The sequence below is a fragment of the Otolemur garnettii genome, unplaced genomic scaffold, assembly GCF_000181295.1.
Source record: "Otolemur garnettii isolate 467f Iridium unplaced genomic scaffold, OtoGar3 scaffold00073, whole genome shotgun sequence".
Taxonomy (NCBI): domain Eukaryota; kingdom Metazoa; phylum Chordata; class Mammalia; order Primates; family Galagidae; genus Otolemur; species Otolemur garnettii.
The window spans coordinates 6,850,805-6,864,775 of NW_003852468.1; the positions used below are offsets into that span (position 1 = coordinate 6,850,805).

General features: G+C 43.3%; 1 protein-coding gene and 1 pseudogene across 2 annotated transcripts in view; one reads left to right on the forward strand and one right to left on the reverse strand.

The window, feature by feature from the left end:
• BCAS2 (BCAS2, pre-mRNA processing factor) overlaps window positions 1–13,971 on the forward strand; it is an 18,403-nt gene that overhangs the window by 1,930 nt on the left and 2,502 nt on the right. The window contains exons 3-5 of one of the 2 annotated variants that reach the window (XM_012807668.2): window positions 3,703–3,773; window positions 5,099–5,260; window positions 12,591–12,641. In XM_012807668.2, coding sequence (XP_012663122.1) covers window positions 3,703–3,773; window positions 5,099–5,260; window positions 12,591–12,641 — 284 coding nt within the window. The remainder of the gene's footprint in view (window positions 1–3,702; window positions 3,774–5,098; window positions 5,261–12,590; window positions 12,642–13,971) is intronic. The other variant, XM_012807669.2, reaches the window with a different exon arrangement.
• LOC100951465 lies at window positions 7,183–7,642 on the reverse strand (annotated as a pseudogene).

A 13,971-nucleotide genomic window follows, 5' to 3' on the forward strand; every position in this document is an offset into this window, starting at 1 on the left:
GGCTTATGCCTGTAATCCTAGCATTCTGGGATGCTGAGGTGTGTAGATTGCCTAAGCTAAGGAGTTTGAGACCACCCTGAGCAAGAGTGAGACCCATCTCTAAAAGTAGCCAGGCATTTTGGCAGGCACCGGTAGTCACAGATACTCGGGAGACTGACAGAAGAGGATTGCTGGATCCCAGGAATTGGAGGTTGCAGTGAGCTGTGAGGACACCATGGCACTCTACCTAGTGAGACTCTGTCTCAAAAAAAGAAAAAAAAAAAAGAACTAAGTACAGCCAGGGACACTGCTACCAGCACTTGCGGAGTCTAAGGTGAAGATCACTTGAGGCCAGAATTTTAAGAACAGCCTGGGCAACATACCAAGACCCTATCCTATGTCTACAGAAAATTTAAAAAATTAGTCAAGAATGATGATGTGCAACTATAGTCCAGCTACTCTGGGATGAGGATGCTGAGGCACGAGAATCCTGAGAGCTCAGGAGTTTGAGGCTGTGGTGAGCTATGATCGTGCCACTGCATTCCAGTGAGTGACAGAGCAAGACCAAATCTCTAATTATTTAACTAATTAAACTGTGTAACTCTGTTTATTATCCCCATTTTCTTTTAGGTGGGAAACTTAACTGTTCTTCAGATTGCCTTTGAAACTGTTCTTCCATTTATTCATTTAACAACTATTTATGAAGGTCTGTTCTATGCTGGATATTAGAGAACAGGATAGGAAAGATCCAGAGTTTCATTGGCCTTACATTCCAGAGTGTAAAAATAGACAAATGAGAAAATACCAGATTGTTGATAAATACAGAGAATTACAGTAGTGATGTGATAGAGTGGTTGTGTGACTAGATCAGATGGTCGAGGAAGGCCTATCTAAGCTAAGATAGCACTGTTCCATGAGCAGGGAAATTTTTTGTCGTCTTTATTGCCTACAACAGTGCCTGGAACACAGTAGGCACATTTCAGTGTTTTGTTCTGTTTTATTTCGAGTCAGAGTCTCACTGTGTCGCCCTTGGTAGAATGCTGTGATGTCACATCTTACAGCAACCTCCAACTCTTAGACTTAAGCGATTCTCTTGCTTCAGCCTCCAAAGTCGCTGGGACTACAGGTGCCCTCCACAACACCCGGCTGTTTGATTCTTATATGCTGCTGAGATTGAGAACTACTCATTTAAAATTAATCTTTTTCTCTGGGTTTCTTTATATACAGGGTGAACATAAAGTTCATGTGCAATTTAAAATAGTTTAACATAGTAAATTATACACAAACTTTATAGACAACCTGTATACTACCTTTTCTACTCAATATGGAATTAAAATATGTGTGTGGAGGTTGGTATGGTTGGCTCACTTCTGTCATCCTAGCAATCTGGGAAGCCAAGACGAGTGGATCATTTGAGCTTGTGAGTTCAGGACCAGCCCAAGCAAGCAAGAGAACCTGGCTCTACTAAAAATAGAGAAACTGAGGCAAGAGGATCGCCAGAGCCCAAGAGTTTGAGGTTGCTGTGAGCTATGATGCCATAGCACTCTACAAAGTGCAACAAAGACAAAGACTCTGTCTCAAAATAAATAAATAAATACCAGGTTTCCCTGAAAATGAGACACTGTCTTATATTTATTTTTTCTCGAGAAGGCACACTAGGACTTATTTTCAGGGGATGTCTTATTTTTATTAAGCATAATACAACAATCTACATTTATTCAAATACAGTTAAGTCATCTTCTTCTGGAACCTGACAGGGGGAGCCGACCTTGTTGGTGGGGCTAGTGCTAGTGATGCTTGAACTCCTTTCCCCTAGCCATTCACACATGCACAATAGGATGCCTGTGACAGTGGTTACCACATGCGCACCCGTGCAAGTGCAAATGGCTCAGAGAAAGGAGCTGTGGCAGATAAAAGGTATTCCACTCTTCCTTACTGTTCCACACCAAAATGCATGGCATGGCTATGTAGATATGCTGCATAGCCACACCCATCACTGGGTCTTGTTATGGGGTAGGGCTTATATTTAACAAATGCATAGACATCCTGCTAGGGCTTATTTGGGGGGTAGGTCTTATTTTCTGGGAAACACAGTAAATAAAATACGTGTGTAGTGTGGGGCTAGGTACCTAGCAAGCATTTTTTTTTTTTTTTTTTTTTGAGACAGAGTCTCACTTTATCACCCTTGGTAGAGTGCTGTGTAGTCACAGCTCACAGTAACCTCCAACTCCTGGACTCAGGTGTTTCTGTTGCCTCAGCCTCCGAAGTATCTGGGACTGCAGGTACCCACTACAATGCCTGGCTATTTTTTTGTTGCAGTTTGGCCAGGGCTGGGTTCGAAACCACCACCCTTGTTATATGGGGCTAGCATCATACCCACTAAGCCACAGGCGCCACCCTCCTAGCAAGCATTTAACCCAGAGAATTAAGAGATGGGAAATGATCCGTTATAAATACCTAGGCCGGGGAGGTGGCTCACATCAGTATTCCTAGCACCCTGGGATGCCTAGGTGGGAGGAACTCTTGAACTCAGGAGTACAAGACCAGCCTCAGCAGGAGTAGGAACCTCTCTATATTATAAATAGAAAAATTAGTCTGGGTGTGGTGGCTCATGCCTATAATCCTAGCACTATGGAAGGCCCAGGTGGGTGGATTGCTTGAGCTCATGAATTCAACACCAGCCTGAGCAAGAGCAAGACCCCGCCTTTAAAAATAGCCAGGCATTGTGATGGATGCTGGTAGTCCCAACTACTCTGGAGGCTGAGGCAAGGGGATCACTTGAGCCCAAGAGTTTGAGGTTGCTATGAACTATAACGCCACGGCACTCTGGCACTGAGTGTGACAAAGTGACATTCTGTCTCAAAAAAATAGAAAAATTAGTCAGGTGGTATTGTCACCAATAGTCCCAGCTACTCTCCCAGGCTGAGACAGAAGGATACGTTGAACCCAGGAATTTGAGGTTGCTGTGAGCTATGATGCCACAGCATTCTATCCTGTGTAACAGAGCAAGACTCTCAAAAATAAAAAAGAGGCTTGGCGCCTGTGGCTCAAGCGGCTAAGCGCCAGCCACATACACCTAAGGTGGCGGGTTCGAATCCAGCCTGGACCCGCCAAACAACAATAATGGCTGCAACCAAAAAATAGCCGAGCGTTGTGGCAGGTGTCTGTGGTCCCAGCTACTTGGGAGGCGGAGGCAGGAGACTTGCTTGAGCCCAGGAGTTGGAGGTTGCTGTGAGCCCTGAAGCCATAGCACTCTACCCAGGAGGACAGCTTGAGGATCTGTCTCAAAAAAAAAAAAAAAAAGAAAGAAAAGAAAAAAAGAATAAATACCCACATAGTTTAAATCCATTATTTAATTGATTTGGGGTTTTTTTTAACTTTGGGGGAACAATCTCATTATGTCAACCTCAATAGATTGCTGTGGCATCAAAGCTCATACCAACCTCAAACTCTTGGGCTCAAGCAGTCCTTTGCCTCAGCCTCCTGAGTAGCTGGGACTATGGGCACCCACCATAATGCACAACTAGTTTTTCTATTTTTAGCAGAGATAGGGGTCTTACTTTTGCTCAGGCTGGTCTCGAACTCCTGAGCTCAAGCAATCCTTCCACAGTGCTAGGATTATAGACAAGAGCTGCTCGCCCAGCCTGTTCAGTAATGATTACTTTTAGTTTGTGAATATGATTATGATCGTGGAAATAATTATTTCTCTTATTTATACATCAGACTGACATAATGAGAAATGAATTTGAAAGACTGGCTGCTCGACAACCAATTGAATTGCTCAGTATGAAACGGTAAGAGTGTTAAAATTTTAATTCAAGTTCAGTTTATAATAATAATGAGCTGAGATTTATGAAGCATATACTTGCTGGCTCTGTTGGCAGTGTTGAAGGACTGGGTAGTATGGTAAGGTAATGGAGTGGGGTCTGAATGTGAAAAATTATTGTATCCTTCATCATTTTTTTCCTCTACAGAGGGTATGGCTACCTTAGTGAATGGGTGGTTGTGGATATTTTATAAAACTGGTAGCCAAGTTTTTTATAACTCATTTTTTTCCCTAATATATCTTTTGTTTTTTGGGTTTTTTTGCAGTTTTTGGCCAGGGGCTGGGTTTGAACCTGCCACCTCCAGCATATGGGGCTGGCACCTTACTCCTTTGAGCCACAGGTGCTGCCCCATTCCCTAATATATCTTAATACTATTAGATATTTTTCAATAACATCATTTAATAGCTAGCATAACATTTATTTATGTATGAATGTAATAATAGCTTATTTAACCAGATCACATTGAAGTGAATCATTGTTACTGTATATAATGATGCTATTTTTTTTTTTTTTTGGCCAGGGCTGGGTTTGAACCCACCACCTCTGGCATATGGGGCTGGCGTCCTACCCTTTTGAGCCACAGGCACCACCAGTGGTGCTAAATTTTGTTTGTAAATTGATGCTTAGGATATATAGGTGGGTTGGGGAGGGGTTCTTGAGGCAGAATCTCACTCTGTTGCCCAGGCCAGAGTGGCATTGCCTGAGCCAGTGGTTCTCAATTTTCCTAATGCCGCGACCCTTTAATACAGTTCCTCATGTTGTGGTGACCCCCAGTCATAAAATTATTTTCATTGCTACTTGATAACTGTAATTTTGCTACTGTTACGAATCGTAATGTAAATATCTGATATGCAGAATGGTCTTAGGTGACCCCTGGGAAAGGGTCGTTCAACCTCCCAAGGGGTCACAAACCACAGATTGAGAACTGCTGGCCTAAGCCTAGTTCACAGTGACCTCAAACTCCTAGGTTTAACCATTCCTCCTGCCTCAGCCTCCCAAGTAGCTGAGACTATAGGCACCCATAACTTTCTGCTAATTTTTCTATTTTTAGTAGAGGTGGCATATTGCTCATGCTCAGACTGGTCTCAAACTCTTGAACTCAAGGGATCCTCCCACCTTAATCTCCTAGAGTGCTGCGGTTACAGGTGCGAGCCACCATGCCCAGCCTATAGATTTTTTATTACAGGTTTGCATCTTCAGTTTTCTGTAGTTTTTAAAATGTCCATAAGCCCATGGGGCATTCTGTTGGAAAAAGATACAAAGACTTGCTTTATTTATTTTGTTAATTTCAGATATGAACTTCCAGCTCCTTCCTCAGGCCAGAAAAATGACATTACAGCATGGCAAGAATGTGTAAACAATTCTATGGCCCAGTTAGAGCATCAGGCAGTTCGAATTGAGAATTTGGAACTGATGTCACAGCATGGATGTAATGCCTGGAAAGTATATAATGAGTAAGAAACTTTCTTTTTTCTCTTTTGGTAAAACCCCATCCCATTGAAAATTTTAGTATTTTTTAAAAATTCGGGAGGTAGAGTAGGGAAATATATAGCTAAAGGCCAGCACAGTGGCTCACACCTGTAATCATAGCACTCTGGAGGCCGAGGCAGATGGATTGCTTAAGCTTAGGAGTTTGAGCCCACCCTGAGCAAGAGCAAGACCCTGTCTCTAAAACTAGCTGGGCATTGTAGCAGGTTCCTATAATCCCAGCTACTTGGAAAGCTGAGGCAGGAGGATCACTTGAGCCCAAAAGTTTGAGGTTGCTGTTAGCTATAATGCCACGGCACTCTACCAAAGTTGACAAAGTGAGACTCTTGCCTCAAAAGAAAAAGTGGGCCAGGTATGGTGGTTTGACACCTGTAATCCCAGCACTCCAGGAGGCTGAGGTGAGTAAATCACCTGACCTCAGGAGTTCGAGACCAGACTGAGCAATAGTGAGACCCCCGTGGGACTATAGGCACTTGCCACAACACCTGGCTATTTTTTGGTTGTAGTTGTCATTGTTGTTTACCTGCCCTGGACCGGGTTCAAACCCACCAGCCTTAGTGTATGTGGCAAGCACCACCTCAAGAGGCTCTCTTGAGCCCAAGAGCTTGAGGTTGCTAACAAGCTATGACACCAGGACACTCTACCCAGGGGGACAGAGTGAGACTCTGCCTCAAAAAAAAAAAAATAATAATAATATAGCTAGACTTTGACCTGGGATCCCATAAGACCACTACATTGGCAGCACTCATAGCTCAGTTGGCAAGGGGGCTGGCCACGTACACCTAGAGTGGCAGGTTCAGATCCAGCTCAGGTCTGCTAAGCAACAATCACAAATGCAACCAAAAAATGGCCGGGCATTGTGGCAGGCACCTGTAGTCCCAGCTACTTGGGAAGCTGAGGCAAGAGAATCACTTAAGCCCAAGAATTGGAGATTGCCGCAAGCTGTGATGCCACAGCACTCTACCAGGGTGACAGCTTGAGACTCTGTCTCAAAAAAAAAAATTAAAAAAGACTACTACTTTGAGAACCACCTAGCAACTCACAGTTCTAAGAGGACCTACATAAACCTAACTGCCGCATTTTTTGTGTAGTACTTAAGGATTCAGACATACAAAGCAACTTGATTGAGACCACCCCTGTAAACAATGCCAGACTTGGAAAGTAAACTCCGTCCTGTCCTTATTTCTGTTTGGGAGCTAAAGCAAGAATGCAGAGCATCTCCTTGCTTAACTTCAGCTGGAAAAGTGCATGCCCAGCAACCCAGATTTTCACTGCTGTGCACGTGTCCATGAATGACTGCAAAGCACTATAAGTAGTCATTTTAGACTACAAATAAACTTGAGTAGACATAAATATAGAATCTGTGAATAATGAGAATCTAAACTATAAATAAGGAATTCACACCAGAAAGGATTTTGCTGCCAAAACAAGCCACTGATCTACTGTTTCTGTTCCATGTAACTGGCTTTAGTTTTAGTATTTATTGTCTATCTAGAGTTCATTTTCTTTGCGTGTAAAATTCAGTGGTTATATTATCTCTAGCCCCTTTGAGCCTTAGAATTTCCTGAGTGTCTATTAACATTTTTTTTTTTTGGTCACTTTGTCACCTTTGGTAGAGTGCTGTGGCATCATAGCTCACAGCATCCTCAAACTCTTAGGCTCAAGTGATCCACCCGCCTCGGACTCCCAAAGTGCTAGGATTATAGGCATAAGCCACCATGCCCAGCCTACTGTTAATAATTTAATGGAAAGAGTCATTGAACCTCATGACTATATGTAAAATTTTTCTTATGTTTTCCTGAACCATAGCTGCTTAAAGCAAAACTGCAATATGACAACTACATTTTCTTTCTTTCTTTTTTTTTTTTTTAAACTTAGACGTACTTTATTTACTTGATTGCCAGCTTAGTGTACATAAAATGCTTTATGTGGTTAATCTCAGCTTTGTTCACATTCATTTTCTATGATCAGATTGCTTAATTGCTGCTGTTGCTGTTGGTTTGTTTTGTTTCAGGATCAAGGTGGGTGCTTTCATATAATATCTTATTTTTAATTCCTTGTCTGGCAATTCTTTCTTGAATTCTCTGCTTTGCATAATTATACCTACAATGGAACCAGCATCCTAAAGTCACCAACATGAATCCTCCTACTCCAACATCACATGATCTTCTGATTCTGCTAGTTAACAAAAAATGTCCAAGGCCAGCCACGACAGCTCCTAATGAACCATATAATACCGAATCCCGTGCACAGGGAATGTTTTCAGCATCTAAAATTCCTAGGAGCTTAAATGGCTTCCGCTTCCCGGGCTCGCCGGGCTCCGGAGCGGCAGCCATGAGGCCCACTCGGCGCGCCCGCCCCCTACATTTTCTTAAATCTTCAGAATTATGCTTTAAATTTGTGTAACCACATAACAATCCAGTGGGCTAAATCTAGAATTGGGGACACTGCACAAAACAGTTGTTTTTGTGAATTCATTGCAAAGGGAGGAAAGGAAGAATAGAATTAGGGTGATTGAGAAAGGTAAGAAATTCATCAAGGATTGGCGCCTGTAGCTCAGTGGTTAAGGCACCAGCCACATACATTGAGGCAGGTAGATTCGAACCTGGCTTGGGCCTACTAGACGACAGTGACAACTGCAACAAAAAATAGCCAGGCATTGTGGCCAGCAACTATAGTCCCAGCTACTTGAGAGGCTGAGGCAAGAGGATCACTTAAGCCCAAGAGTTAGAGGTGGCTATTAGCTGTGACACTAGGGCCCTCTACCAAGAGTGACATAGTGAGACTATGTCTGAAAACAAAAAAAGAAAGAAATTAATCGAAAACATATTTCACAATGTAGAAAAATGTGATCCTTATCCTCATGAAGCTTTATTTAGTTGAGGAGACAAGAAGTTCTATGCCAAGTAAGCAGTAGTCCATTTATGGCAGACTGGCAAGTACTACGTTATGTGCTGTGGTCTGTAAACTAAGCTACTCAGAGAAGGAACTTTACTAATGAGGGTTCTTAAGGAAGAGTGAGATTTGGGATGTTCAGAAAAAAGCAAGGACAACATTTGAGGAATGGCAGAAAACATAGGTACAGAAGAAAAAATAATTAAATTTTTTAAATTGCCTTTTTTTTTCTTTTTTTCTTTGTATTTTTTGTTTGTTGTGGAGTCAGAGTCTCAAGCTACCACCCTGGGTAGAGTGCCTATGGCGTCATAGCTCACAGCAACCTCCAACTTTTGGGCTCAAGCCATCCTCTTGTCTCAGTTTTTTCTATTTTTAGTAGAGACAGGGTCTTGCTCTGGCTCAGGCTGGTCTCAAACTCCTGAGCTCAGGCAATCCACCTGCCTCGGCCTCCCAGAGTGCTAGGATTACAGGCATGAGACACTGCACCCAGCAAGAACATTGCTTTCAACTTGTCTGAAAACCTTTACTAATTCCCTGTTACCCTCAAGGTAAGGTCTAGACTATTTCACATGGTTTTTGAGGCCTTTCCTTTTTTTTTTTGAAACAGAGTCTCACTATGTTGTCCTTAGTAGAATGCCATGGCATCACAGCTCACAGCAACCTCAAACTCTTGGGCTTGGCTCAGTGCCTATGGCTCAAGCAGCTAAGGTGCCAGCCACACACCCCTGAGCTGGCAGGTTCAAATCCAGCCTGGGCCTGCCAAACAACAATGATGGCTGCAACCAAAAAACAGCCGGGCGTTGTGGCAGGAGCCTGTAGTCCCAGCTACTTGGGAGGCGGAGGCAGGAGAATCACTTGAGCCCAGGAGCTGGAGGTTGCTGTGAGCTATGATGCCACGGCACTCTACCTGGGGCAATAGCTTGAGGCTCTGTCTCAAAAAAAAAAACTCTTGGTCTTAAGCAATTCTCTTGCCTCAGCCTCCCAAGTAGCTGGAACTACAGGCGCCCACCACAATACCCAGCTATATTTTTAGAAATGAGATCTCGCTCTGGCTCAGGCTGGTCTCAAACCTGTGAGCTCAGGCAATCCACCTGCCTCAGCCTCCCAAGTGCTGGGATTACAGGTGTGAGCCACTGTGCCTGACTCAATTATAAACGTTTAACTCATATCAAATTAGTCCCCTCTCTGGTGATTGTCATAAATCCTGCTACTGGCCCTCTGCTTATGCAGTGCCTCCTGGAATCCTATAGCTGTTCTGCCAAAATTCAACTTGTTTGGGCCAAGCTCTAATCTGCTTTCTTATTTTCCTGATTGTAATTCTGCCTTTTATACTGTTTCCCTGTTCTTTTTTTTTTTTTTTTTTTTGAGACACAGCCTCAAGCTGTCCCCCTGGGTAGAATGCAGTAGCATCACAGCTCACAGCAGCCTCCAACTCCTCAAATGAGTCTCCTGCCTCAGCCTCCCCAGTAGCTGGGACCACAGCACCCGCCACAACACCCGGCTATTTTTTTTGGTTGCAGCCTTCATTGTTGTTTGGAGGGCCCGGGCTGGATTCGAACCTGCCACCTTGGGTGTATGTGGCTGGCGCCTTAGCCACTTGAGCCACAGGCGCTGAGCCCTCTCTTGTTTTCAATTTACTCACTTAGTACTCTGTAGAGTTTAACATCCGCCTGAGCATATTTTGTCTCCTCCTAATCCATTGGGTATTTATGCAGAGGATATGTGTATTTTCTATCAAAGTAAATTTAAGAGGGAAGGCAAGAGAAGGGAGAGGACGACAAACTCGGGGAGCAGTCACGTACAGGAAAGCTCCTCATCAGTGGTCAGGTCAGGAATAGAGCCCTAAAAGTAATAGTCTTCAGCACGGAGTGATTGTTGAAACCAAGGAAATTAGAATGAGCTGAGGGAAAGCTTAGAAAGGCACAACTAATTGTGAGAGAATTACAGATAGAGCAAGGAAACCACTTAGTAAAAACAGGAAAGTAACTCAGGCAAGTGGCAGAAAATACGTCAGAAAAGCTAGGAAGCAATATTGGATTGAGAGCAAGAACACAAGGAGAGCTGAGTGCACTTGAAATGGAGCCTATGGTAATTCATCCACTGCCTTAAGAGGAAATTGATAGAATATAGAATTACATCTCAATAAAACTTACTTAAATTTTTAAAAAGTTGAAATCGGCTTAGCGCCTGTGGCTCAAGTGGCTAAGGCACCAGTACACCCAAGGTGGCGGTTCAAATCCAGCCCGGACCCGCCAAACAACAATGACAGTTGCAACCAAAAAATAGCCAGGCATTGTGGCGGGTGCCTGTGGTCCCAGCTACTTGGGAGGCGGAGGCAGGAGGCTCGCTTGAGGCCAGGAGTTGGAGGTTGCTGTGAGCTGAGATGCCACGGCACTCTACCCAGGGGGACAACTTGAGGCTCCTGTCTCAAAAAAAAAAAAAAAGTTGAAATCTATTGAATTACATCTTTTATGATAATCAGCACGTGGTGCTGTGTATTGTTGAATTTCTGATTTGTGCTTATTAAAGCTGACTTGGACTGTTATTCAAATCTAGCCTTCTACTATGGTTTTCTTTTCCTCTCCTCTCTCTCTAGTTAGCAGTAAACAAGAGAAGATAAGATAGATACAGAAATACGGTAATAAAAGGGAGTTGGAAATGCAGAGACAAAAGTGGTTGTACTTTTCAGATATATTCCATTTTCTCTATGAAAACTCATAACTATTGCGCCAGCCCCATATACCGGAGGTGGCGGGTTCAAACCTGGCCCTGACCAAAAACTACAAAAGAAATTTAAAAAAAAAAAAGGTAGAAAACTCATAACTATTTAAGAAGTGACATAAGTACTCAAAAAGTATAGTAAACTGCTTGGTTCTACAGCAGTGTCTTTCAACCTTTTGTATGTCACAGCACACTTGAACCTATAGTTAAACTTCCACACTTAAATTAGGTTGATCCCCAAAACAGAGTGAAAGCTGGGATGATGACTCATACCTGAGTCTAGCACTTTGGGAAGCTGAGGTGAGTGGATTGCTTGAGCTCAGGAGTTCTAGACCAGCCTCAGTAAGAGTAAGACCCCATTTCTACTAAAAAATAGAAAAATTAGCCAAGTCTTGTGGCAGGTGCCTGTAGTCCCAGCTACTTGGCTGAGGCAAGAGGATCACTTGAGTCCAAGAGTTTGAGGCTGCTGTGAACTGTGATTCCATGGCACGCTATCCAGGTGACAAAGTGAGACTGTCTCAAAAAAATAAAAATAACTTTAAGGTGGCGCCTGTGGCTCAAAGGAGTAGGGCACCAGCCCCATATGCCAGGTGGGTTCAAACCCAACCCCGGCCAAAAACTTCAAAAAAAAAAAAGTTTATAAAAATAACTTTAAAAAAAGAATATACTTACCATGATTAAACTTCTTTCAAAAATGAACGATCTTGGCTCGGCACCTGTGGCTCAAGCAGCTAAGGCTCCAACCATGTACACCTGAGCTGGCAGGTTCGAATCCAGCCCGGGCCCACCAAAGAACAATGACAGTTGCAACAAAAAAATATCCGGGTGTTGTGACGGGTGCCTGTAATCCCAGCTATTTGGAAGGTGGAGACAGGAGACTCGCTTGAGCCCAGGAGTTGGAGGTTGCTGTGAGCTGTGATGACATGGCACTCTGCCCAGGGTGACAGCTTGAGGTTCTGTCTCAAGAAAAAAAAAAAATTAATGATCTTTAAAAACAATTTTCTCTACTCACCTAAGATGCTTTCACAGCACACCAGTTGAAAATCCCTGCTGTAGAGTTTACAAGACCTGAAATAGAACCTAGCTCTGACACTTAACCACTGGTACCTTGACCAAGTGATTTCATCTTCCTAGCCATTGTTTTCTCCACGTGTGAAATTGCTGTTATAAATCATACCTACCTCAGATAATTCCTGTAAGAATTAAATTGGCTAAGTATATATGAAGTGCCTAACTAGCAGTTGCCATAGGTAATTCAATAAATCCTGACTTTTTTTTTTTTTTTTTTTTTTCTGGAGGGGGGACAGAGTCTTATTCTGTCACCCTGGGTAGAGTGCCATGGCATCATACCTCAGAGCAACCTCAAATTCTTGGGCTCAGGCAGTCCTTTTTTCTCAGCTTCCCCAGTAGCTGGAACTACAGGTACCCACCAAAACACCTCACTAATTTTTCTATTTTTGTTACAGTCAGGGTTTCACTGTTGCTTAGACTGGTCTCCAATTCCTCCTTCCACCTTAGCCTCCCAGAATGCTAGGATTACAGGTGCAGGCCCCTGCACCCAGCTAATATTTATTATTTTGGCAGAAAAACTTGGCTTTGTATGAAGTAGATAGTTCATTTTTACTGGATACTATTAGATTTGAATGTATCTTAATGTAATTTTTCTCTTTTCCATCTTAGAAATCTAGTTCATATGATTGAACATGCACAGAAAGAGCTTCAGAAGTTAAGGTAAATTGAAATTCTCTTTTTGAATTATTTTATTTTATTTTTTTGAGACAGTCTTACCCTGTCGCCCTTGGTAGAATGCTGTGGTGTCACAGCTCACAGCAACCTCCAACTCTTGGGCTTAGGTGATTCTCTTGCCTCAGCCTCCCAAGAAGCTGGGACTACAGGTGCCCGCCACAGTGCCCAGCTATTTTTTGTTGCAGTTTGGCTGGGGTCAGGTTCGAACCCTCCACCATCAGTATATGGGGCCAGCACCCTACCCAGTGAGCCACAGGTACCACCCATATTTTATTTTATTTTATTCTTTTTATTATATTTTTTTTGGAGACAGAGTCTCACTATGTCACCCTCGCTAGAGTGCCATGCCTTCACATCTCACATCAACCAGTTATAACTCTTGGGCTTAAGCAATTCTCTTGCCTTAGCCTCCCAAGTGGCTAAGACTACAGGTGCCCACCACAATGCCCAGCTATTTTTTGTTGCAGTTGTCATTGTTTAGCTAGCCCGGGCTGGGATTGAACCCGCCACCCTCAGTGTATGTGGCTGACACTGTAACCACTGTGCTACAGGTGCCAAGCCTTTCCTATTATTTTAAAATAAAGTTTTGTGTGTGGTCTTTTATTTTGAGACAGTTTTACTCTATTGCCCAGGCAAGAGTGCAGTGGCAATATCGTAGCTCACAGCAATGTCAAACTCTTGGGTTAAAGTATCCTCCTGCCTCAACCTCCCAAGTAGCTAAAACTACAGGCATGCGCCACCATGCCCAGCCAAAATTTAAGTGAACTCTTAATAAACTAAAACCGGGGGTGGGAAAGAAACCATCATGACCTTCATGGTCACATGAAAGTAAACAACTGATCCCTTCTTTGTGATTGGGGTCTGGCACTGGATTACCCTAACAGGACAAACAGGGCTAAGGCCCAAAAAAACATCTCCGTCAGTCCATTTTTCCTTGTTAAGTCTGCAGGCATAAAAACACAGTTTTTAAAGGAGGAAAAGTTAGCCGGGCATGGTGGCTCACACCTATAATCCTAGCACTTGGGAGGCTGAGGCAAGTGGGCTGCCAGAGCTCACGGGTTCAACATGAGTTCCAGGGGAAAAGAATTTAGGGAAACACTGAGTCTCAAAGAAAAAGGAGACAGGCATGGAAGGAGGGACTTAAAATTTATAATCTGCATTTGTGTGTGTTTTAGATTTTTGACAGTGACCACATTCTATAAAATTTGTAATTGAAATGTAATTAGAGGCTCGGCGCCTATAGCTCAACCGGCTAAGGCGCCAGCCACGTACACCTAAGGTGGCGGGTTCGAATCCCCAGCCCGGACCTGCCAAA